This window comes from Oncorhynchus gorbuscha, linkage group LG06 (genome assembly GCF_021184085.1).
Source record: "Oncorhynchus gorbuscha isolate QuinsamMale2020 ecotype Even-year linkage group LG06, OgorEven_v1.0, whole genome shotgun sequence".
In the NCBI taxonomy this organism is placed as follows: Eukaryota; Metazoa; Chordata; class Actinopteri; order Salmoniformes; family Salmonidae; genus Oncorhynchus; species Oncorhynchus gorbuscha.
In genome coordinates, this window is record NC_060178.1 from 56,270,008 (window position 1) to 56,296,792 (window position 26,785).

A 26,785-nucleotide genomic window follows, 5' to 3' on the forward strand; every position below is an offset into this window, starting at 1 on the left:
ATTCAAGAATGTGCATAAACACACACACACATCAATGTAATGTACACACACATGCAGAAATGCAATAATAATCATTTTTGATATATGGAGGCCAAAGCACGTGGTCTGGAAGCAAGTGACATGAGGAATTCGCAGAGGCCATTATTGTCTCCTTTCCACGCAGTGAGCAGTAATTAAATATGCCACTTATGCTTCACTGATTCATTTCCCTTCACAATTTGGTGGCTCAGCTGAATGCAGCTCTATGGGCAGAAGGGCCGCATTGTATCCATTATGGCCTCATTATGGGTTGTAAAAGGGCTTGATGTGGGGGAGGGGCAGAGTAAGAGTAAAGCATCCCATGAAGACATTATGGATGTCTCTCTAAACATAACCCATGCAGACACTATAACCATAGCTCTCTCTGGACAGTGTCCTGCAGAGGAGCCAATTTGCCCTGCCCTCAGGCCTCAGCAGCTGGTGGATCTTTCCACAGAGCAACACCTCTCATGTGCCACTGAAATGGAGAGATGCAGGTTATTTTGCCCTCTGTAGGGGATTATCTAGGGCTAAACTAGGGGACGGACAAATAGCAAAGCCAACCTCACTCCAGCCAGTCTAGGGGCACAGATAGCCATCTGTTGATTCTCTGTGCAATAACTGACAACAAAGGGGGTCAAACATTTAACGACGACTGTAAAACTAGAGGACTACTCATTCTGGAGGGACGAGGAAGAGGAACTAATATTTATACTAAAACAGAAGGTTAGTGTTTAATACTAATAGTTCTTGTCACATTACAGACCCCTCAACCAATGGGGCTAACAGAGGATTTAGGCTTTCAGATACGTTATGTTTCCCTTGGTAATAATATTGCAAAGAAGAAAACTACAGTAGTCTTACTCAACCGTAGACTTTAATCCCCTGTTCTTTTAACGATTTACAAATAAATTGCCCTCTTATCTTGAGTTCTGTGAAGTAGACTTACAATAGTCGGCTTCCCTGAGTTGACATATACTTAGCTACCCGTGTCATTGAGTTTCTCATTGAGTTACCCTTATTGTTAAATTCAAATCAAAATCAAACTTTATTTGCCACAGGCGCCGAATACAACAAGTGTAGACTTTACCGCGAAATGCGTACTTACACGCCGTTTAACCAACAGTGCAGTTCAAGAAGAAGAAAATATTTACCAAGTAGGCTACAATAAAAAAGTTATAATAAAAAGTAACACAATACGAATAACAATAACGAGGCTATATACAGGTGGCACCAGTACCGAGTCAGTGTGCAGAGGTTGAGGCTAGTTGAGGTAATCTGTACATGTAGGTGAGGGCGAAGTGACTATGCATAGGTAACAAACAAACAGCCAGTAGCAGCAGTGTACAAGAGGGGGCAATTTTGATGGATTGTTCAGCAGTCTAATTTCTTGGGGGTAGAAGCTGTTGAGGAGCCTTTTGGTCCTAGAAAACAGTCTATAACTTGGGTGACTGGAGTCTCTGCCAATTTTATGGGCTTTCCTCTGACACCGCCTATTATATAGGTCCTGGATGGCAGGAAGCTTGGCCCCAGTGATGTACTGGGCCGTTCGCACTACCCTCTGTAGCGCCTTACGGTCAGATGCCGAGCAGTTCAAATCAAATCAAAGTTTATTTGTCACGTACGCCGGATACAACCTTACAGTGAAATGCTTACTTACAGGCTCTAACCAATAGTGCAAAAAAGGTATTAGGGGAACAGTAGGTAGGTAAAGAAATAAAACAACAGTAAAAAGACAGGCTATAAAGGCTGTCTGTACAGGCTTTAAAAGTAGCGAGGCTACATATAGACACTGGTTAATTCAGGCTGATTGAGGTAGTATGTACATGTAGATATGGTTAAAGTGACTATGCATATATGATAAACAGAGAGTAGCAGCAGCGTAAAAGAGGGGATGGGGGTGGCACACAATGCAAATAATCCGGGTAGCCATTTGATTACCTGTTCAGGAGTCTTATGGCTTGGGGGTATAAACTGTTATAAAGCCTTTTTGTCCTAGACTTGTCACTCCGGTACCGCTTGCCATGCGGTAGAAGAGAGAACAGTCTGTGGCTGGGGTCTTTGACAATTTTTAGGCCTCTGACACCGCCTGGTGTAGAGGTCCTGGATGGCAGGCAGCTTAGCCTCAGTGATGTACTGGGCCATACGCACTACCCTCTGTATTGCCTTGCAGTCAGAGGCCGAGCAATTGCCGTACCAGGCAGTGATGCAACCACTCAGGATGCTCTCGATGTTGCAGCTGTAGAACCTTTTGAAGATCTCAGGACCCATGCCGAATCTTTTTAGTTTCGAGGGGGAATAGGCTTCGACATAACCTCTTCACGACTGTCTTGGTGTGTTTGGACCATGCTAGTCTGTTGTTGATGTGGACACCAATGAACTTGAAGCTCTCAACCTGCTCCACTACAGCCCCGTCGATGAGAATTGGAGCATGCTCGGTTCTCCATTTCCTGTAGTCCACAATCATCTCCTTAGTCTTGGTTACGTTGAGGGATAGGTTGTTATTCTGGCACCACCCGACCAGGTCTCTGACTTCCTCCCTATAGGCTGTCTCGTCGTTGTTGGTGGTCAGGCCTCCCACTGTTGTGTCGTCTGCAAACTTAATGATGGTGTTGGAGTTGTGCTTGGCCATACAGCCGTTGGTGAACAGTCAGTACAGGAGGGGACTGAGCACGTACCCCTGGGGAGCTCCAGTGTTGAGGATCAGAGTGGCAGATGTGTTGCTACCTACCCTCACCACCTGGGGGCGGCCCATCAGGAAATCCAGGATCCAGTTACAGAGGGAGGGGTTTAGTCCCAGGATCCTTAGCTTAGTGATGAGCTTTGAGGGTACTATGGTGTTGAACGCTATGAATAGCATTCTTACATAAGTGTTCCTTTTGTCCAGGTGGGAAAGGGCAGTGTGGAGTGCAATAGAGATTGCGTCATCTGTGGATCTGTTTGGGCGATATGCAGATTGGAGTGGGTCTAGGGTTACTGGGATAATGGTGTTGATGTGAACCATTACCAACCTTTCAAAGCACTTCATGGCTACGGACGTGAGTGCTACGGGTCTGTAGACATTTAGGCAGGTTGCCTTTGTGTTCTTGGGCACAGGGACTATTGGTGGTCTGCTTGAAACATGTTGGTATTACAGACTCGGTCAGGGAGAGTTTGAAAATGTCAGTGAAGCCACTTGACAGTTGGTCCACGCATGCTTTGAGTACACGTCCTGGTAATCCGTCTGGCCCAGCGGCTTTGTGAATGTTGACCTGTTTAAAGGTTTTGTTCATGGGGCCTCCCGAGTGGCACAGTGGTCTAAGGCACTGCATCACAGTGCTCGCTGTGCTGCTAGAGATTATGGGTTCGAGTCCTGTATCTGTCGCAGCCGGCCGCGACCGGGACACCCATGGGATGGCGCACACTTGGCCCAACATCGTCCGGGTTAGGGGAGGGTTTGGCCGGCAGGGATATCCTTGTCCTATCACTCACTAGCGACTCCGGTGGTGGGCCAGGCGCAGTGCACGCTGACATGGTCGTCAGGTGTATGTTGTTTCCTCCGATACATTGGTGCGGCTGGCTTCCAGGTTAAGCGGGCATTGTGTCAAGAAGCAGTGCGGTTTGGTTGGGGTATGTTTCGGAGGACGCACAGCTCTCGACCTTCGCCTCTCCCAAATCCGTACGGGAGTTGCAGTGATGAGACAAGACTGTAACTACTAATTGGATACCACGAAATTGGGGTGAAAATACACACACAAAAAAAGAACATTTTGTTCACATCGACTTATCACACAGTCATCCAGAACGCCTGTGCTCTCATGCATGCTTCAGTGTTGCTTGCCTCGAAGCGAATATAAAAGGCATTTAGCTCATCTGCTAGGCTCGTGTTACTGGGCAGCTTGTGTCTGGGTTTCCCTTTGTAGTCCGTAATGGTTTTCAAGCCCTGCCACGTCCGACAAGCGTCAGAGACGGTTTTGTTCCATTTTATTCCATGCAGTATTCCATTTTATGTACAGAACTGCATTTTATTGACAAAACTGATATAAAGGTGAGGCTTTAGGTAAAAACAATGTGGTTTTAAGTATAAATATGTTTGCCAATGTTCTATGCCCTTGTATACAGGGAAAACATTTATTTTATCCCCAAGCTTAGATTGGCCTAATCTCGTTGCATGATGTGAGAGGAAGGTTTTAATATACTCCGATGTTACAGAACAGTATTTAGGCCCTATATCGCACAATTAAGGCGCGGGCCACAACACAGTCTCTGAACAAAGTCACTTTTCTTATGATAAATATCTTCCAGAAATGACTATTTCATGAGTATCAAAGATCAAATTCAATATCGATTTTGTTCTCAAGATAAGAGTTAGTCAAGAGTACATGTGAACACTGTAGCGTAAATTGAATTTTGCTCACCAAGATGAAATTGTTATTAAAACCCGTTGTCACTGCCCATGTTTGTTTGTTGTTGTTTGGGAAAAGCATGAATGATTGAAATATGAGATAATCTGTAAATCATGTTTATGTCTGCTGTTTTGTATCAGTGTTTTGTTCTAAAGTAGTGAGTGGGTGCTGACATGCTAGAGGTGAAAGAAATGGGTCAGAATGGTCTTAAGCATTTACCAAACAAATCCTGGCCTATAGGATTATAGGATTTTACAGTACCTTAAAATGACACAGAGAAGGGACTCACTCTTGTTAGGCCATATATACAGTGCATTCGGAAGGTATTCAGACCCCTTGACTTTTTCCACATTTGACACATTACAGTCTTATTCGAAAAGGGATTAAATATAACAATTTCCTCAGAATTCTAGAAACAAAATTGCTCACATGATTGTATCGAGGCACAGATCTCAGGAGAGATACTAAAATATTACAGCAGCAATGAAGGTCCTCAAGAACACAGTGGCCTCCATCATTCTTTAATGAAAGAAGTTTGGAACCACCAAGACTCTTCCTGGAGCTGGCTTCCCGGCAAACTTGTCATGTTTTGTCATTTATTATCTTGTCTTGTCCCTGTGCTTCCCATTCTATTCGTTTCACTCTGCTGGTCTTATTAGGTTCTTTCCCTCTTTCTATCCCTCTCTCTCCCCCTCCCTCTCTCACTCTCTCGCTCTCTCTTCTCTCTATCGTTCCGTTCCTGCTCCCAGCTGTTCCTATTCCCCTAATCAATCATTTAGTCTTCCCACACCTGTTCCCGATCCTTTCCCCTGATTAGAGTCCCTATTTCTTCCTTTGTGTTCCGTTCCTGTCCTGTCGGTTCCTTGTCTAGAATTCACCGTGCTGTGTTTGTGTATCGCCCTGTCGTGTCGTGTTTTCCTCAGATGCTGCGTGGTGAGCAGGTGTCTGAGTCTGTCTGGTTCAAGTGCCTTCCCGAGGCAACCTGCTGTTCACCTGCTGTTCAAGATCGAGTCTCCAGTTTGTCCTCGTCATTTCGAGTGAAAGTTGTGTTTTTTGTTTGTATTTACTTTACTGGATTAAAGACTCTGTTTTCGCCAAGTCGCTTTTGGGTCCTCTTTCACCTGCATGACAGAAGGAACCGACCAAGGAATGGACCCAGCGACTTCAGACGCTCGTTACACTGCCCTCGAGATCCAAGGAGCCATGCTCGGCAGACACGAGCAGGAATTGTCTGCTGCTCGCCATGCCGTGGAGAACCTGGCCGCTCAGGTTTCCGACCTCTCTGGACAGTTCCAGAGTCTACGTCTCGTGCCACCTGTTACTTCCTGGCCTGCCGAGCCTCCAGAACCTAGGGTTAATAACCCACCTTGCTACTCCGGGCAGCCCACTGAGTGCCGCTCCTTTCTCACGCAGTGTGAGATTGTGTTCTCTCTCCAACCCAACACATACTCTAGAGAGAGAGCTCGGGTTGCTTACGTCATTTCACTCCTTACTGGCCGGGCTCGAGAATGGGGCACAGCTATCTGGGAGGCAAGGGCTGATTGCTCTAACAAGTTCCAGAACTTTAAAGAGGAGATGATTCGGGTTTTTGACCGTTCAGTTTTTGGTAGGGAGGCTTCTAGGGCCCTGGCTTCCTTATGCCAAGGTGAACGGTCCATAACGGATTATTCTATTGAGTTTCGCACTCTTGCTGCCTCTAGTGAGTGGAACGAGCCGGCGCTGCTCGCTCGTTTTCTGGAGGGACTCCACGCAGTGGTTAAGGATGAGATTCTCTCCCGGGAGGTTCCTTCAGATGTGGACTCTTTGATTGCTCTCGCCATCCGCATAGAACGACGGGTAGATCTTCGTCACCGGGCTCGTGGAAGAGAGCTCGCATCAACGGTGTTTCCCTGCTCCGCATCGCAACCATCTCCCTCCTCTGGCTCAGAGTCTGAGCCCATGCAGCTGGGAGGGATTCGCATCTCGACTAAGGAGAGGGAACGGAGGATCACCAACCGCCTGTGCCTCTATTGCGGAGTTGCTGGACATTTTGTTAATTCATGTCCAGTAAAAGCCAGAGCTCATCTGTAAGCGGAGGGCTACAGGTGAGCGCAACTACTCAAGTCTCTCCATCAAGATCCTGTACTACTTTGTCGGTCCATCTACGCTGGACCGGTTCGGGTGCTACATGTAGTGCCTTGATAGACTCTGGGGCTGAGGGTTGTTTCATGGACGAAGCATGGGTTCGGAAACATGACATTCCTTTCAGAGAGTTAGAGAAGCCTACGCCCATGTTCGCCTTAGATGGTAGTCATCTTCCCAGTATCAGATTTGAGACACTACCTTTAACCCTCACAGTATCTGGTAACCACAGTGAGACTATTTCTTTTTTGATTTTTCGTTCACCGTTTACACCTGTTGTTTTGGGTCATCCCTGGCTAGTATGTCATAATCCTTCTATTAATTGGTCTAGTAATTCTATCCTATCCTGGAACGTTTCTTGTCATGTGAAGTGTTTAATGTCTGCCATCCCTCCCGTTTCTTCTGTCCCTACTTCTCAGGAGGAACCTGGCGATTTGACAGGAGTGCCGGAGGAATATCATGATCTGCGCACGGTCTTCAGTCGGTCCCGAGCCAACTCCCTTCCTCCTCACCGGTCGTATGATTGTAGTATTGATCTCCTTCCGGGGACCACTCCTCCTCGGGGTAGACTATACTCTCTGTCGGCTCCCGAACGTAAGGCTCTCGAGGATTATTTGTCTGTGTCTCTTGACGCCGGTACCATAGTGCCTTCTTCCTCTCCGGCCGGGGCGGGGTTCTTTTTGTTAAGAAGAAGGACGGTACTCTGCGCCCCTGCGTGGATTATCGAGGGCTGAATGACATAACGGTTAAGAATCGTTATCCGCTTCCCCTTATGTCATCAGCCTTCGAGATTCTGCAGGGAGCCAGGTGCTTTACTAAGTTGGACCTTCGTAACGCTTACCATCTCGTGCGCATCAGAGAGGGGGACGAGTGGAAAACGGCGTTTAACACTCCGTTAGGGCATTTTGAGTACCGGGTTCTGCCGTTTGGTCTCGCCAATGCGCCAGCTGTTTTTCAGGCATTAGTTAATGATGTTCTGAGAGACATGCTGAACATCTTTGTTTTTGTCTATCTTGACGATATCCTGATTTTTTCTCCGTCACTCGAGATTCATGTTCAGCACGTTCGACGTGTTCTACAGCGCCTTTTAGAGAATTGTCTCTACGTAAAGTCTGAGAAGTGCTCTTTTCATGTCTCCTCCGTTACTTTTCTCGGTTCCGTTATTTCCGCTGAAGGCATTCAGATGGATTCCGCTAAGGTCCAAGCTGTCAGTGATTGGCCCGTTCCAAGGTCACGTGTCGAGTTGCAGCGCTTTTTAGGTTTCGCTAATTTCTATCGGCGTTTCATTCGTAATTTCGGTCAAGTTGCTGCCCCTCTCACAGCTCTTACTTCTGTCAAGACGTGTTTTAAGTGGTCCGGTTCCGCCCAGGGAGCTTTTGATCTTCTAAAAGAACGTTTTACGTCCGCTCCTATCCTCGTTACTCCTGACGTCACTAGACAATTCATTGTCGAGGTTGGCCTTCAGAGGTAGGCGTGGGAGCCATTCTATCCCAGCGCTTCCAGTCTGACGATAAGGTTCATCCTTGCGCTTATTTTTCTCATCGCCTGTCGCCATCTGAGCGCAACTATGATGTGGGTAACCGTGAACTGCTCGCCATCCGCTTAGCCCTAGGCGAATGGCGACAGTGGTTGGAGGGCGACCGTTCCTTTTGTCGTTTGGACAGACCATAAGAACCTTGAGTACATCCGTTCTGCCAAACGACTTAATGCCCGTCAAGCTCGTTGGGCGTTGTTTTTCGCTCGTTTCGAGTTTGTGATTTCTTACCGTCCGGGTAGCAAGAACACCAAGCCTGATGCCTTATCCCGTCTGTTTAGTTCTTCTGTGGCTTCTACTGATCCCGAGGGGATTCTTCCTTATGGGCGTGTTGTCGGGTTAACAGTCTGGGGAATTGAAAGACAGGTTAAGCAAGCACTCACGCACACTGCGTCTCCGCGCGCTTGTCCTAGTAACCTCCTTTTCGTTCCTGTTTCCACTCGTCTGGCTGTTCTTCAGTGGGCTCACTCTGCCAAGTTAGCTGGTCATCCCGGTGTTCGAGGCACTCTTGCGTCTATTCGCCAGCGCTTTTGGTGGCCGACTCAGGAGCGTGACACGCGCCGTTTCGTGGCTGCTTGTTCGGACTGCGCGCAGACTAAGTCGGGTAACTCTCCTCCTGCCGGTCGTCTCAGACCGCTCCCCATTCCTTCTCGACCATGGTCTCACATCGCCCTAGACTTCATTACCGGTCTGCCTTTGTCTGCGGGGAAGACTGTGATTCTTACGGTTGTCGATAGGTTCTCTAAGGCGGCACATTTCATTCCCCTCGCTAAACTTCCTTCCGCTAAGGAGACGGCACAAATCATTATCGAGAATGTATTCAGAATTCATGGCCTCCCGTTAGACGCCGTTTCAGACAGAGGCCCGCAATTCACGTCACAGTTTTGGAGGGAGTTCTGTCGTTTGATTGGTGCGTCCGTCAGTCTCTCTTCCGGGTTTCATCCCCAGTCTAACGGTCAAGCAGAGAGGGCCAATCAGACGATTGGTCGCATACTACGCAGCCTTTCTTTCAGAAACCCTGCGTCTTGGGCAGAACAGCTCCCCTGGGCAGAATACGCTCACAATTCGCTTCCTTCGTCTGCTACCGGGTTATCTCCGTTTCAGAGTAGTCTGGGTTACCAGCCTCCTCTGTTCTCATCCCAGCTTGCCGAGTCCAGCGTTCCCTCCGCTCAAGCGTTTGTCCAACGTTGTGAGCGCACCTGGAGGAGGGTGAGGTCTGCACTTTGCCGTTACAGGGCACAGACTGTGAGAGCCGCCAATAAACGCAGGATTAAGAGTCCAAGGTATTGTTGCGGCCAGAGAGTGTGGCTTTCCACTCGCAACCTTCCTCTTACGACAGCTTCTCGTAAGTTGACTCCGCGGTTCATTGGTCCGTTCCGTGTCTCCCAGGTCGTCAATCCTGTCGCTGTGCGACTGCTTCTTCCGCGACATCTTCGTCGCGTCCATCCTGTCTTCCATGTCTCCTGTGTTAAGCCCTTTCTTCGCACCCCCGTTCGTCTTCCCTCCCCCCTCCCGTCCTTGTCGAGAGCGCACCTATTTACAAGGTACATAAGATCATGGACATGCGTTCTCGGGGACGGGGTCACCAATACTTAGTGGATTGGGAGGGTTACGGTCCTGAGGAGAGGAGTTGGGTTCCGTCTCGGGACGTGCTGGACCGTTCACTCATTGATGATTTCCTCCGTTGCCGCCAGGATTCCTCCTCGAGTGCGCCAGGAGGCGCTCGGTGAGTGGGGGGGTACTGTCATGTTTTGTCATTTATTATCTTGTCTTGTCCCTGTGCTTCCCATTCTATTCGTTTCCCTCTGCTGGTCTTATTAGGTTCTTTCCCTCTTTCTATCCCTCTCTCTCTCCCCCTCCCTCTCTCACTCTCTCGCTCTCTCTTCTCTCTATCGTTCCGTTCCTGCTCCCAGCTGTTCCTATTCCCCTAATCAATCATTTAGTCTTCCCACACCTGTTCCCGATCCTTTCCCCTGATTAGAGTCCCTATTTCTTCCTTTGTGTTCCGTTCCTGTCCTGTCGGTTCCTTGTCTAGAATTCACCGTGCTGTGTTTGTGTATCGCCCTGTCGTGTCGTGTTTTCCTCAGATGCTGCGTGGTGAGCAGGTGTCTGAGTCTGTCTGGTTCAAGTGCCTTCCCGAGGCAACCTGCTGTTCACCTGCTGTTCAAGATCGAGTCTCCAGTTTGTCCTCGTCATTTCGAGTGAAAGTTGTGTTTTTTGTTTGTATTTACTTTACTGGATTAAAGACTCTGTTTTCGCCAAGTCGCTTTTGGGTCCTCTTTCACCTGCATGACAAAACTAAGCAATCGGGGGAGAAGGGCTTTGGTCAGGGAGGTGATCAAGAACCTGATGGTCACTCTGACAGAGCTCTAGAGTTCCTCTATGGAGATGGGAGAACCTTCCAGAAGGACAGCGATTTCTGCAGCACTCCACCAATTAGGCCTTTATGGTAGAGTGGCCAGACGAAAGCCACTCTTCAGTAAAAGGCACATGACAGCCCGCTTGGAGTTTGCCAAAAGTCACCTAAAGACTCTCAGGCCATGAGAAGCAAGATTCTCTGGTCTGATGAAACCAAGATTGAACTATTTGGCGGAAACCTGGCACCCTCCCTACGGTGAAGGATGATGGTGGCAGCATCCTGCTGTGGGGATGTTTTTATTTTTTCAGAGGCAGGGACTGGGAGTGTTATGCAGGTGAATGAGGACCCAAAAGCGACTTGGCGAAAACAGAGTCTTTAATCCAGTAAAGTAAATCTACAATCATAAAGCATAATTCCACTCGTAATGACGAGAACCGACTGGAGACTCGATCATAACTGCAGGTTGCCTCGGGAAGGCACTTGAACGTAGCAGACTCAGACACCTGCTCACCACGCAGCATCTGAGGGAAACACGACACGACAGGGCGATACACAGACACAGCACGGTGAACAATAGACAAGGATCCGACCGGGCAGAAACGGAAAACAAGGGGAGAAATAGGGACTCTAATCAGGGGGAAAGATAGGGAACAGGTGTGGGAAGACTAAATGATTGATTAGGGGAATAGGAACAGCTGGGAGCAGGAACGGAGCGATAGAGAGAAGAGAGAGAGGGAGGAAGAGAGAAAGAGGGGAACGAACCTAAAAAGACCAGCAGGGGGAAAACGAACAGAGGGAAAAGCAAAATGACAAGACAAAATAAGACAAAACATGACAGTACCCTCCCACTCACCGAGCGCCTCCTGGCGCTCTCGAGGAGGAACACTGGCGGCAACGGAGGAAATCATAGATCACAAACGGTCCAGCACGTCCCGAGAAAGAACCCAACTCCTCTCCTCAGGACCGTAACGAAAAACGATAAAAAGGGAAACTAGGGTACTACTCTAAAAAAAAAAAAATGAGACACGGGTAGAGAACTGAAAGCTTTAGAGCAAACAGGACCAAACAGGCCAGGAGAGTAACAACTAGGGACAGACTGAGACACAGCAAGGGCAGGAACAAGAACAGGAGAGATGCGATGGCAGGGAACAGACTGAGACCCAGCAAGACCAGGAGCAGAAGCAGAAAAAAAATTACCAGACTTCTTCTGCGCGCAGTCTGAACACGCAGCCACGAAACGGCGCGTGTTCCGCTCCTGAGTAGGCCACCAAAACCGCTGGCGAATAGAAGCAAGCGTAACCCGAACGCCGGGATGGCCAGCTAACTTGGCAGAGTGAGCCCACTGAAGAACAGCCAGACGAGTAGAAACAGGAACGAAAAGAAGGTTACTAGGACAAGCGCGCGGCGACGCAGTGTGCATGAGTGCTTGCTTAACCTGTCTCTCAATTCCCCAGACAGTCAACCCGACAACACGCCCAACAGGAAGGATCCCCTCGGGATCGGTAGAAGCCACAGAAGAACTAAAGAGACGGGATAAAGCATGAGGCTTGGTGTTCTTAGTACCCGGGCAATAAGAAATAACGAACTCGAAACGAGCGAAAAACAACGCCCAACGAGCATGACGCGCATTCAGTCATTTGGCATAACGGATGTACTCAAGGTTCTTTTGGTCAGTCCAAACGACAAAAGGAACGGTCGCCCCCTCCAACCACTGTCGCCATTTGCCTAGGGCTAAACGGATGGCGAGCAGTTCGCGGTTAGCCACATCATAGTTACGTTCCGACGGTGACAGGCGATGAGAAAAATACGCACAAGGGTGGACCCCATCGTCAGTATCGGAGCGCTGGGACAGAATGGCTCCCACGCCCACCCCGACGCGTCAACCTCAACAATAAACTGTTTAGTGACGTCAGGTGCAACAAGGATAGGAGCGGATGCAAAACGCTTCTTGAAGAGATCAGAACAACAATCATACGACCGGTGAGGAGGAAGGGAGTTGGTTCTGGACCGACTGAAGACCGTGCGCAGACCATGATATTCCTCCGGCACTCCTGTCAAATCACCAGGTTCCTCCTGAGAAGAGGGGACAGAACAAACAGGAGAAATAGCAGACATTAAACACGTCACATGACAAGAAACGTTCCAGGAAAGGATAGAATTACTAGACCAATCAAAAGAAGGATTATGACACACTAGCCAGGGATGACCCAAAACAACAGGTGTAAAAGGTGAACAAAAAATCAAAAAAGAAATGGTCTCACTATGGTTACCAGATACAGTGAGGGTTAAAGGTAGTGTTTCATATAATATACTGGGGAGAGGACTACCATCCAAGGCAAACATGACCGTGGGCTCCCTAACTGTCTGAGAGGAATGTCATGTTCCCGCGCCCAGGCTTCGTCCATAAAACAGCCCTCTGCCCCAGAGTCTATTAATGCACTGCAGGAAGCTGCCGATCCGGTCCAGCATAGATGGACCGGTAAGGTAGTACAGGTACTTGACGGAGAGGACCGTCTAGTAGCGCTTATCAGTCGCCCTCCGCTTACTGATGAGCTCTGGCCTTTAACTGGACATGAAATGACAAAATGACCAGCGGAACCGCAATAGAGACAGAGGCGGTTGGTGATTCTCCGTTCCCTCTCCTTAGTCGAGATGCGAATACCCCCAGCTGCATGGGCTCAACACCTGAGTCAGTGGGGAAAGACGGTAGTGTCGGAGAGAGGGGAGACACAGTTAACGCGAGCTCTCTTCTATGAGCTCGGTGACGAAGATCTACCCGTCGTTCAAAGCGAATAGCGAGTTCAATCAAAGAATCCACGCTGGATGGAACCTCCCGAGAGAGAATCTCATCCTTAACCTTAGCGTGGAGTCCCTCCAGAAAACGAGCGAGCAACGCCTGCTCGTTCCAGTTACTGGAGGCAGCAAGAGTGCGAAACTCTATAGAGTAATCCGTTATGGATCGATTACCTTGACATAGGGAAGACAGGGACCAGGAAGCTTCTTTCCCAAAAACTGAGCGATCAAAAACCCTTATCATCTCCTCTTTAAAGTTCAGATAATTGTTAGTACACTCAGCGCTTGCCTCCCAGATAGCTGTGCCCCACTGCCGAGCCCGACCAGTAAGGAGTGATATGACGTAGGCAATCCGAGCTCTCTCTCTTGAGTATGTGTTGGGTTGGAGAGAGAACACTATATCACACTGGGTGAGAAAGGAGCGGCACTCAGTGGGCTGCCCAGAATAACATGGTGGGTTATTAACCCTAGGTTCCGGAGGCTCGGAAGAACCGGAAGTAGCTGGTGACACGAGACGAAGACTCTGATACTGTCCTGAGAGGTCGGAGACCTGAGCGGCCAGGGTCTCAACGGCATGCCGAGCAGCAGACAATTCCTGCTCGTGTCTGCCGAGCATCGCTCCCTGGAACTCGAGAGTAGAGTAGAGAGAATCCATAGTCGCTGGGTCCATTCTTGGTCGGATCCTTCTGTTATGCAGGTGAATGAGGACCCAAAAGCGACTTGGCGAAAACAGAGTCTTTAATCCAGTAAAGTAAATCTACAATCATAAAGCATAATTCCACTCGTAATGACGAGAACCGACTGGAGACTCGATCATAACTGCAGGTTGCCTCGGGAAGGCACTTGAACGTAGCAGACTCAGACACCTGCTCACCACGCAGCATCTGAGGGAAACACGACACGACAGGGCGATACACAGACACAGCACGGTGAACAATAGACAAGGATCCGACCGGGCAGAAACGGAAAACAAGGGGAGAAATAGGGACTCTAATCAGGGGGAAAGATAGGGAACAGGTGTGGGAAGACTAAATGATTGATTAGGGGAATAGGAACAGCTGGGAGCAGGAACGGAGCGATAGAGAGAAGAGAGAGAGGGAGGAAGAGAGAAAGAGGGGAACGAACCTAAAAAGACCAGCAGGGGGAAAACGAACAGAGGGAAAAGCAAAATGACAAGACAAAATAAGACAAAACATGACAGGGAGACTAGTCAGGATCGAGGCAAAGATGAACAGAGCAAAGTACAGGAAGATCCTTGATGAAAACCTACTCCAGAGTTCTCAGGACCTCAGACTGTGGTGAATGTTCACCTTCCAATAGGACAACGACCCTAAGCACACAGTCAAGACAACGCAGGAGTGGCTTCGGGACAAGTCTCTGAATGTCCTTGAGTGGCCCAGCCAGAGCCCGGACTTGACCTCGATCGAACATCTCTGGAGAGACCCAAAAATAGCTGTGCAGCAACATTCCGCATCCAATCTGACAGAGCTTGAGAGGATCACAAGAGAAGAATGGGAGAAACACCCAAATACAGGTGTGCCAAGCTTGTAGTGTAATACCCAAGAAGACTCAAGGCTTTAACTGCTGCCCTAGTTGCTTCAACAAAGTACTGAGTAAAGGGTCTGAATACATACGTAAATGTGATATTTCAGTTTTTTATTTTTAATAATGGGGTCCTTCTGTAGCTCAGTTGGTAGAGCATGGCGCTTGTAACGCCAGGGTAGTGGGTTCGATCCCCGGGACCACCCATACGTAGAATGTATGCACACATATGTAGAATGTATGCACACATGACTGTAAGTCGCTTTGGATAAAAGCGTCTGCTAAATGGCATATATTATTATTATTATATTATTATATTAATAAATTAGCAAACATTTCTATAAACCAGTTTTTGCTTTGTTATTATTGGGTATTGTGTGCAGATTGATGAGGGAAAAGTACAAGTGAATACATTTTAGAATAAGGCTGCAACCTAACAAAATGTGGAACAAGTCAAGGGGTCTGTAACATCGTTCGTCTGTTGTATGAAGAGAGTCAGACCGAAATGCAGCGTGTAGGTTACTCATGACTTGAATGAAAATAATCGCGGTACATGAAATAACTGTATATGAAAACAACAAATGAAACGTGAAACCTATTACAGCCTATCTGGTGAACACAACACTAAGATAGGAACAAACAGCCACAAAATACAACGCGCAAGTCAGGCTGTCTAAATACGGTTCTCAATCAGAGACAACGACAAGCACCTGACTCAGGCAGCCAAGGCAGCCAAGCCTAACTAGACACACCCCTAATCATACACAATCCCAATTACTACAAACCCCAATACGAAACACAACATATAAACCCATGTCACACCCTGGCTTACCCAAACATATACCAAAAACACAAAATATAATGACCAAGGCGTGACAGGGTCTGAATACTTTCCGAAGGCACCGTACCCTGCTGGCTGCTCAACAACTTTTTGGATTCCCAATATTGTTATTTGCAACGATAGTATATTATTTCTGGCCCCCTGTAATGAAACAAATATATGCTGTGTGAATGTGATGATATCCCACTGGGCAAAATTGGTTGAATCAACGTGGTTTCCACGTAATTTCAACTCCAAAAATGTATGTGATGTCGTTGAATCAATGTGGAAACTGATTGATTTGCAAAAAGTCATCAACGTAAGGGAATTTCATATTTTTTCACCCAACCCTTAACCTAAATTCCAATGACAATTACATTTTCTTTGTTGATTCCACGTTGAATTCACATTAGTTGACAACTCAACCAAATGTAAATCCAAACTAGATGTTAAACTGACATCTGTTCCCAGTGGGATGTTATTGTCAAACTCAAACATTATTTTACTCATGATCATCCTTGTGTGTAATCCTTGTTGCTTTTAGGTGTGGCATGGCGGCAAAGCTGTGTCTTCATCAATTGGTGTATGATTAGAGATCCTATTAAACTATGTAAGTATCTGAGTGGGGTCAAACATCATGCATGAGTCATGCCACACTTTGTAAGATACATAAGTGACAAATACAGTTATATTTAGAGCATTGTTGTAGCCTTGGGAAATATTTGAAATAATTTTGGTTGGTGGAAAAAATTATTCTGTTCAGTTAAGAACAAATTCTTATTTATTAATTGACTGCCTACACCGGCTAAACCGGTACGATGCTGGGCCAATTGTGCACAGCCCTATGGGAATCCCAATCATGGGCCGGTTGTAATACAGCCTGGATTCGAACCAGGGTGCCTGTCGTGACGCCTCTAGTACTGAAATGCAGTGCCTTAGACCACTGCATTCACCTTCACCAAGTAGCATGCATGTCCTACTTCTGTCTGTGTTATATTCAGAGACATTCCTCTGTGGTTTTGGGTATAGGATGAATGTTACATGCAAACAGTGGGACATTGTTCTCCCACAGTGTGATATTGGCAGGGTCATGTTAGAGACAGTCACACAGACATCACTTGATCTTCTGCCCTGTAGGACTCAAGCAGTTCCTTTTTGTATAATCAAAGAAGAGTCACATATGTTCTGTTTAGCTGGAACTAATGAGGGAGTCCCATGTGAGCATCACACCAGGGGCAAAGCTAATTTGACCCAGTAGCAACCATCAACCGCTAAAACAGGATAATGATCAGCCTTGCATCATCGGGCTAATGATAAAAAAATATGTTACCATGCAGGCTTACCGGTATGTGGGCACATTTCACTCTGGAGGCATAGATTTCACTTTTGAGTTCATATGTGGTGAAAAACTTGACGTCAAAATCAAAGACAGCGGCATTATAGGGAAAACGCTTTCATTGTAAAATGACAAATGAATTGTCTGATTAATTCTGGGAAAGCCTTTACATTAGAGTTTTATTGACTGCCTGTTATATTGGATACATTTCAAGGGTCGTGCAGGGCTTTTGAATTCTTATCTCATGTTATGACCGACTGAACAAAATCTATTGACTATGCCAGTTTCATGTGAATTGGGTCCCTGCTTTTGTCTACAGAGTGTTGTATGAGTGTCTAGTCCGTTGATAAGTGTGAATATGTCTGACAAGGAAGATGGGGCTACAGGGGGGGGGCTGAATGTTACCCTCACGTTTCGGCTTCTCATGCATGGGAAGGTAAACGCACGTCTCATCATTACAACATATCCCTCTTCTTTTACATTATTCTGATTGTCAGATCACATTATTTTTTATGATTGTTATTGATTTAAGGCTTAGAAATGTTGATGCTACATTTTTGGGTGTCTCATTAACAGGAAGTAGGCAGCATAATTGGAAAGAAAGGGGAAACCGTCAAAAAGATGAGAGAGGAGGTAAGTCTTATCCTTACAACGGTTATTTAAAAAAAACATGTTTTTTTTCAATAGAAAGGAAATAAAATGTCAATAGAATTGGAATACAGTGTATGCCTTGCTTTCTGGAATACAGTGTATGCCTTGCTTTCTGGAATACAGTGTATGCCTTGCTTTCTGGAATACAGTGTATGCCTTGCTTTCTGGAATACAGTGTATGCCTTGCTTTCTGGAATACAGTGTATGGCTTGCTTTCTGGAATAAAGTGTTTGCCTTGCTTTCTGGAATACAGTGTATGCCTTGCTTTCTGGAATAAAGTGTATGCCTTGCTTTCTGGAATACAGTGTATGCCTTGCTTTCTGGAATACAGTGTATGCCTTGCTTTCTGGAATAAAGTGTATGTTTTATACGACTCACCTAAAACTGTGAGTGTTTCCAGAGTGGCGCTCGCATCAACATTTCAGAGGGATCTTCTCCAGAGAGGATTGTTACCATCACAGGACCAACAGAGGGCATCTTCAGAGCTTTCTCTATGATTGCTGAGAAGTTTGAGGAGGTAACAAAATACTCTGGTACCATATTACTCAAATCTTCCATTGACTGCAATGAAGGATACAGTACAAAAGCTCATGATATAATTTCTGAGATCAGACCCCTATTTTTTGATAACCTTAAAAACGGTCGTCTAAACCTCTATTTCAGGACATGACAGCTGCAATGACAAACAGCACTGTAACAAGCCATCCTCCAGTGACACTCCGCCTTGTGTTCCCAGGCAGTCAATGTGGCTCCTTGATAGGCAAAGGAGGCTCCAAGATCAAGGAGATCCGAGAGGTAAAAGAAGCTAGGCCTCAAGCATTTCTCATTTACATTTGTCCACCAGGGGCTCATTTGATTTAGACTGCTCCCAGATCTGTTTGAGCTGTATAGCCAACTCGTGACTTTAGGAGTTGTTTACACAGCACATATCTGGTGATCCCATCCTAACCTTTCAATCACCCAATGAAACAGCCTCAGGTGTATTAATTACAATGACGCAACAGCACCACATAACACTATTCAGGGAGACTGATATGTGTGGAGTACCAAACAATGTGCTCACTCAAAATAATGTATTCATCGACGGAATGGAGTGCTGAATCTTCATTGTAAACACAGTAAATGAACAATGAGCAGGATTGCACTCTCCGAATAATTAGATGTCAAATATTTATGTTGACATAATCTTGGAACACAGAACCAAATCTTGTGTGCGCTGTCCAGCAGTCTGTCACAAGAGACTAATTTGTACAACATGAACGTTGTGCATGTCACATATAAATATCAGACATTGTACAATTATACAATATATATGTAATATGTTAATAATATATGATCTAATGGCCTATGTAATCTTTTGACAAGTAATTCCCTATCTCTGTAATTGACTCCTATTGTATGTTATGTCCAGACCACAGGTGCTCAGGTGCAGGTGGCAGGGGACATGCTGCCGGAATCCACGGAGAGAGCTGTCACTATCTCAGGCACTCCTCAGGCCATCACGCAGTGTGTCAGACACATCTGCTCTGTCATGCTGGAGGTAATCATGCCAATACAAATAACATACAGTATTATTATAGCATCCAATTAGCTGTTTGGTCAGACCTGAAATGGCTATAGGCTCCATAATTATGGTATTTAACTCAGGTTCACACCATAATAATGGAGGCTACAGACATATCAGACCAATTTATATCAAAGTAATCTAAGAAACAATCTCACTACCTGCGCCATAGGGTGGCGCACAGTTGGCTCAGCGTCGTCCGGGTTAGGGGAGGGTTTGGCCCGGGTAGGCCGTCATTGTAAATAAGAATTGGTTCTTAACTGACTTGCCTAATTAAATAAAGGTTACATTTAAAAAATGAAACCTGTTGTTGATAGTGATGTGTTTGTCCAATCAGCCATTGCTGTTAGTTGTTTGTTCATGTCTTCAGTCACCCCCCAAAGGAGCAACAATCCCATATCGCCCCAAGACCATGCCTGGAGCTGGCCAACCAGTATTTCAACAACAACAACAACATGCCTCACAAGTGAGTACCTATTTTTGCATATACAAAAGTGACACTTTAATACAAAACAGTAAGGTAAAAAAAACACACACACATCAGCCCTTTGGCACTAATTATTGGCAAGTGATGGCAAGTGTCCTTCTCTGTCCTTGCACCCCGATGGTGGAACCAGCTTCCCCCTAAAGCTAGGACCTGCCCATCTTCCAAAAACATCTGAATCCCTACCTCTTCAAAGAGTATCTTAAATAATACCACATCACCCCCCATCGCACCCCTCCTATTTTTTTGCCTTTCGTGAACTAACACTTGACTTTGCTGATAGCTGCTTTGTTGAGGAAGAATGTACTTACTTTGACTGATATTTACATTTACATTTACATTTAAGTCATTTAGCAGACGCTCTTATATGTGGTTGTCTCACCTAGCTATCGTAAGATTAATGCACTAACTTGTAAGTCGCTCTGACTAAGAGTCCTGTTTCCTGTTTTTCCAATTAAAATGCAGATGCTGCATTTTCCTGGCCCTTTTCAATTCAGAATAATCAAGTTATGACATGTAATTCTGAAGTGAAACACAATGCACAAGCCAAACATCAACCAGGGTATCTTTCACCACCAGAGGGAAGAATCTGCATATAAAGACATCTCACCACTATTTGTAGATTGTGAGTGGCCAGATGAGGAGAAATTGCTGCTACAGCCAGTTGACTGAAACATCTATTGCCCCTGGTCAGATCTGTCCTGGAAGTACACAGCTGTTAGTAAGCCCATCTTCCCTTTACAAATAACAGCAACGTACTGATGTGCATCAATGCTAGACAAATATGACGCTTAAAACCTCTAACTTTGTCATGTAACATTGTGCATTATGTGCTCTCGTCTTACATGTAGCAAAATCCATTGTGACCTTTCACATTTAAAAAAAACAAAAAACGAATGGATTTTCTTCTAGATTAAATTAGGTGGATCGAACCATGGAGGTAGTAGATAAAAGCATGGGACATTTTTTAAAGGTCTTACAGATTTCGGGGATGTGAATAAAGCAGCATAGAAGCTACATTCAATTCTCACGTGTTGCAACTCTTTTGAAAAGAATCAAAAAGGGACAAGAGTAAAAATGTTCAAACAGTTATAGTAACCCAGTCAATATTGTATCCCATTTTCTTCAGGCCTTCACAATTCAGGGACAGTATGCTTTTCCACATCAAGATGTAAGTGTATTTGTCTGATCCAGTAACACCCACCCCAATGACCCACTCCTGCCCACCACCACCACCACCGCCTTCCAAGCCAACACTATGCCCTCAGTGCACCCACTAGCAAGGATGAAACACTAGCACTTTCCTGTACTGTAGTCTTTACTAACACTAACATAGCAGCGTGCTTTGTTTCAATAGAGTGTCAGCAAAGACAGGGACCATAAAGCAAAACTAATGATGGCTTGGCCCTTCTTACTCATAGAAATACCACATGTAATAATGACAAATCAAATCACATCCATGACAAGCCAGCAGGATTCTGATGACCCTCGTCAAATTCTTCACCAAATTAACACACACTTTGAACTCTGTGTTTGAACTTCAGATTGGTTCTGTATCGTAGCTATAGCTGTCATCTCCTCTGAAATAATCCAGTTTGATTGGTTAGTTCTAACTTCCTTCCTACCCTGCAGTTGACCAAGCTTCACCAGTTGGCTATGCAGCATATCCCCCTCCCTTCCCTTGGGCAGAGCAACCCTACCTTCCCTGGTACGTACCCAAGGCTCCCTGGGGAAGTCCATCTATCCCTCTCTCTTTGTCCTCTTTCTTCCACTCTCTGTCCTGCTGTGCTCATCACACCAATCAAAAACCCTCTTCTGCTTCTGGAAGGAGCACATCTTCTTTCCATTATTTGACATGGTTATGTTCTGCTGTATGTCTGAAAAGATGGAGCCCTTTCTATATGAACTTACAACTTACAGACCCCTCTCCTTGACCTTGGCAATGATTCTCCTCTGTTTCCTACACCCTCCATACCAATCCTGACCTATACCACCCCGCGTATTCTACCCCACAACAAACAAGCAAGCAAATTGAAATAACACAACATTCAAACAGGGAGAATTATTGCCTGACAGGGTATTGCAACAACAAAAAAAATGATGCACTTCAAAATGAAAAATTCCCCAATTGTAATGCTAAGGTCTATTAATAATGTATTAAGGAACTTTGCTATTTTTTTGTGGTATCATGTTATAGTTTCATGTTAGTTATCCATGCAATATGACCTGAATTGTTGACAGTTGCCAAATAGTTCATAAATGTGATGTCTCAGACATCAGACATAGCATACAATGCCATTATATTCAGTGCATATGGAAACGATGTAGCACTGTCGTTACCATGTTATGTCCTACTCTGCAGGAATGGGTGCCTCTGTCCCCACCAGTTCTCAGGAGCTGGCAATACCCAATGAAGTAAGTTTTGCTCAGTCTCATCAGCATCATACAATGTATGTCATATAGATCACATTCTTTTAGGCACCAGTTTCGCTGCTCTAAAATGAGAATGACAGCTGAAATGGTTGTTTTCCCGAAATGTGAGCCAACTGAATGCTATCTCTCTACATTATGTTCTATTCTTATCTTTTAGGTAGACATGTTTCCAAACTGAGAGAAATAAAATAGTCAGATGTCCAAATTGGCAAGGAAAATGTCAGATATTCCAATTGGGGAGATAACATTATGGAGGATGCAGATATCTTAATTGGACTGATAATGCACAAGCAACATGCATGACACATCTTTTCATTTTCATTTTCACTTTCCAATCTTTCCCTCAGCTTATTGGCTCCATAATTGGCAGACACGGCAGCAAGGTCAATGAGATTCGCCAGGTGTCAGGAGCTCACATTAAGATAGCCAGTGCCACGGACGGATCGCCCATGCGCCAAGTCACGATCATAGGCTCTCCGACCAGCATCAATGTGGCACACTACCTCATCAATGCCAGGTAAAACTGCTTCATTACCTCTAACAGGTCAGTTGGGAGTTGTGACCAATAATGCACTACATGACAGACAACTGACAAGATACAGCTGACAATAGAGGAGAAAAACAGACAAGATAGTCAAACAACGACAAGATAGTCAAACGACAGACAAGATAGTCAAACAACAGACGAGATAGTCAAACAACAGACGAGATAGTCAAACGACAGACAAGATAGTCAAACAACAGACGAGATAGTCAAACAACAGACGAGATAGTCAAACAACAGAAGATATAATCAAACGACAGACAATATAGTCTAACAAACAAGATAGTCTAACAACAGACAAGATAGTCAAACAAACAATGTTGACATGATGAAAGGATGACATTGTTTTGTTTTTTGGAAAAGCATTACATCTACTCTTAGTGCCTTGGGGTCTACGTACAATCAACTGATCCATACTCACAAAAGCATGAAAACCCTTTTGTCTTATTAATTCTGCTTTTAACACATAACATTCTTCATTTAATTGTTTTTTTCCCTATTTTTCACTCTCCTCCAATGCTTTGCCCATTCTCTTTCCTCCTTTCTTTGGATATGCCTCTCTTCAACACCTTTACTGAATCCTACCCATTTTCTCCCCACCCGATCCTCTCCAAAAAATGACTACCTTCCCTGTATCTGTTTACAGCTTAGAGATGGCTAAATACACCATGCATGCTGCTTCCTCTGCATCACCTGTTGACCTCAACAACATGAGCTTCTCTCAGTCTGTTCCCACTGTCTCCACACCAACCTCTATGGCTGTCATGGCTGCCACTACCCAAGTCCCTGGCACCATGAACATGCACTCCCCCTCCACCTTACAGTCTATCCCCACCCAGCACTATGCTGTCCCCGTTTCCAGTCTACTTGGCATGAAAACGCTCCCTATGCTGGCTATGCACCCAGCAGCTGCCTCAGGCCTTCCACAAGGTCTATCCCCTTACAGCACTAAAGTACCTACTGCTGGCATGAAAAAATCTGACCGCCAGAAATTTGCCCCATATTGACTTAATAGGATAAGAATTGAATCCCCCATCCAAAAATGTGTTTGGGGTCAGTACTGCATTACACTTGTTCCCTGTTGCAAAGCTTGATTAAGTTATATTGACTATGATTAAGGATATCTCTACTGATAATGAAACCTGACATTCAGCTACTTTAGTGTATCAGTACAATTGTTTGCAACTGTAAGTGAAGCTAAATACCTCCTAGTGTATCTGAACATACATAAGAATACACAGCCATTTATCAGGCTTACAGTATGTGATGCACAGAAACAGCTGATACTTCCAATATAACAATTTTCTCAGATAGAATGTACTGTACTTTGTTTGGCATCAATGTAAGTAGTTGACCAATGATGTTCTTAGGAAAAGTCCAGTTTCAAACAGGAATTGACGCTGTAGCAGCTGCATACTGTTGGTAAGGTTACTTGTTTTATAAAGTAGTTATTACTGTGATGTTTACTGTAACAAGGGTTGTTCCACTCTTATTCCGCTGTCATATTTCCTCATCTCCTCCAATAGGCTCTCATCAGTGGTAACAGGCTTGGGTGTTCTGTAGTGTTGTTGTTGCATATGCAGTGCTGAAAGGATTACCAGGAAGCCATATTGGATTCTTGTGGCTTTGACAATACACAAGAATCCTGTAGAGTGGGACTGTCCTAACTAACTCCTATAGTGCTGTTTTTGTGACTTGGTTTTCTCAGAACTGAAGTCCAATTCATATTCTACTCTGCTCTCAGTGTATGTGATTGATGCAGCACAATATTGTAACAACGTTATGTTTATGCTTGTGTTTTTAGTTAGGGTCTACCCTTAGTTTTGTTGATGAGCTATTCCAATTTATTATATCTATGACAACGTACATAATGTATTTTAAATAAATTGAGCCTTTTGTGAATACAAATGAGTATTTTTATATTTTTTTTGTGCAGCAAAATTAAACAATTCACACACTTGAGGTTAGGTTACCCTGAATTTGAATAATTCTTGTTTTGATACAGTGGGTATCATAAGTATTCACCCCCTTTGGATTTTTTTCACATTTTGTTGTGTTACAAAGTGGGATTGAAATTGATTTTATTGTGACTTTTTTGCAATTGATCTAAACAACAAACTATACAAACGTTTACAAGTTAATAAAAATGTAATAACTACAATAGTTTAGTATTCACCCTTTTGTTTAGGCAAGCCTAAATTAGTTTAGGAGTAAACATGTGACTTAACAAATCGCATAGTAAGTTACATAATAACTGTTGACTTGAATGACTAACCTTTCCTCTGTCCCCAATACATACAACATCTGTAAGATCCCTCAGTCAAGTTTTGAATTTCAAGCACAGATTCAACTACAAAGACCAGGGAGCTTTTCGAAAGCCTCTTAAAGGGTTAAAAGTCAACAACAACAACAACAAAAAGAAGGGAAGTGATTGGTAGATGGGTAACAATAACAAATCAGATTATCTCTTTAAGAAAGGTCCTATTAATAATTATGCTGTGGATGATGTATTAAACCACCCAGACACAACACAGATACAGTTATCCTTCTGAACTGAGATGCAGGACAGGGAGGAAACTGCTGAGGGATGACACAATGAGGCCAATGGTGATTTTAAAACAGCTACAGAGTTCAATGGCTGTGATGGGAGAAAACTGAGGATGGATCAACAACATTGTAGTTATGCTACAATAATGACCTGAATGAGTGAAAAGAAGAATAGAAATATACAGAATAAAATATATTCCAAAACATACATCCTGTATGCAACAAGGCACTAAAGTTATACTGCAAGGAAACACACACTTTTTGGCCTAAAAGCAAAGCCTTATTGTCACGTCTAATCAAGGTGGGTAGAATCAGGCGCAGAGAGCAGATAGCGATATAAAGTTTATTCTCCGGTGAACAAAATAAACACGGTCAACCCAAATACACACAGGGTGAAATTATCCAAAACAGTATAACAGACGAACCGGAGAATAATAAACACAATAACACCGACAGACGAAACGAATGACAAAATAAACAATCCCGCACAAAACAAGGGCGGGACAACCTACATTATATACAGACACTAATTAACTAAACAACATACAGGTGAAAACAATCAGACAAAACCAACAGATACACGAAAAGGGATCGGTAGTGGCTAGTAGGTCGGTGACGACGACCGCCGAGCACCGCCTGAACGGGCAGGAGAGCCAACCTCGGCGGAAGTCGTGACACTTATGTTTGGGGCAAATCCAACACAACACATCACTGAGTAACTGCCTCCTTATTTTCAAGCATGGTGGTGGCTGCATCACGTTATGGGCCTTAATGGCCATGTACTCTTACAATCTCCACCCGGCACATCCAGAAAAGGACTGGCAACCCCTCATAGCCTGGTTCCTCTTTTCTTTCTGGGTTCCTGCCTTTCTAGGGAGTTTTTCCTAGCCCCTGTGCCTCTACATCTGCATTGCTTGCTGTTTTTAGGCTGGGTTTCTGTTTTTAGGTTGGGTTTCTGGTTTTAGGCTGGGTTTCTGTTTTTAGGCTGGGTTTCTGGTTTTAGGCTGGGTTTCTGTTTTTAGGCTGGGTTTCTGGTTTTAGGCTGGGTTTCTGGTTTTAGGCTGGGTTTCTGGTTTTAGGCTGGGTTTCTGTTTTTAGGCTGGGTTTCTGGTTTTAGGCTGGGTTTCTGGTTTTAGGCTTAGTTTCTGTTTTTAGGCTGGGTTTCTGGTTTTAGGCTGGGTTTCTGGTTTTAGGCTGGGTTTCTGGTTTTAGGCTGGGTTTCTGTTTTTAGGCTGGGTTTCTGGTTTTAGGCTGGGTTTCTGGTTTTAGGTTGGGTTTCTGGTTTTAGGCTGGGTTTCTGTTTTTAGGCTGGGTTTCTGGTTTTAGGCTGGGTTTCTGTTTTTAGGCTGGGTTTCTGGATTTAGGCTGGGTTTATGGTTTTAGGCTGGGTTTCTGGTTTTAGGCTGGGGTTCTGGATTTAGGCTGGGTTTATGGTTTTAGGCTGGGTTTATGGTTTTAGGCTGGGTTTCTATTTTTAGGCTGAGTTTCTGGTTTTAGTTTGGGTTTCTGGTTTTAGGCTGGGTTTCTGTTTTTAGGCTGGGTTTCTGGATTTAGGCTGGGTTTCTGGTTTTAGGCTGGGTTTCTGGTTTTAGGCTGGGTTTCTATTTTTAGGCTGGGTTTCTGTTTTTAGGCTGGGTTTCTGGTTTTAGGCTGG

General features: G+C 45.0%; 1 protein-coding gene across 2 annotated transcripts; it reads left to right on the forward strand.

Moving 5' to 3' along the window:
- The first annotated feature begins 520 nt into the window (after nucleotides 1-520).
- LOC124038127 (poly(rC)-binding protein 3-like) lies at nucleotides 521-24,492 on the forward strand. 2 transcript variants are annotated; one of them, XM_046353616.1, is made up of 13 exons: nucleotides 522-744; nucleotides 16,117-16,182; nucleotides 17,228-17,344; nucleotides 17,485-17,541; nucleotides 17,960-18,076; nucleotides 18,223-18,354; nucleotides 18,971-19,099; nucleotides 19,494-19,589; nucleotides 20,737-20,778; nucleotides 21,240-21,315; nucleotides 21,970-22,022; nucleotides 22,388-22,557; nucleotides 23,231-24,492. In XM_046353616.1, the coding sequence occupies exons 3-13, from the start codon at nucleotides 17,267-17,269 to the stop codon at nucleotides 23,589-23,591; spliced, it is 1,311 nt and encodes a 436-aa protein (XP_046209572.1). In that variant the 5' UTR covers nucleotides 522-744; nucleotides 16,117-16,182; nucleotides 17,228-17,266; the 3' UTR covers nucleotides 23,592-24,492. The 2 variants fall into 2 exon arrangements, with proteins under 2 accessions (XP_046209573.1, XP_046209572.1); XM_046353617.1 differs by lacking the exon at nucleotides 20,737-20,778 and having other exon boundaries at nucleotides 521-744.
- The last annotated feature ends 2,293 nt before the right edge of the window (nucleotides 24,493-26,785 follow it).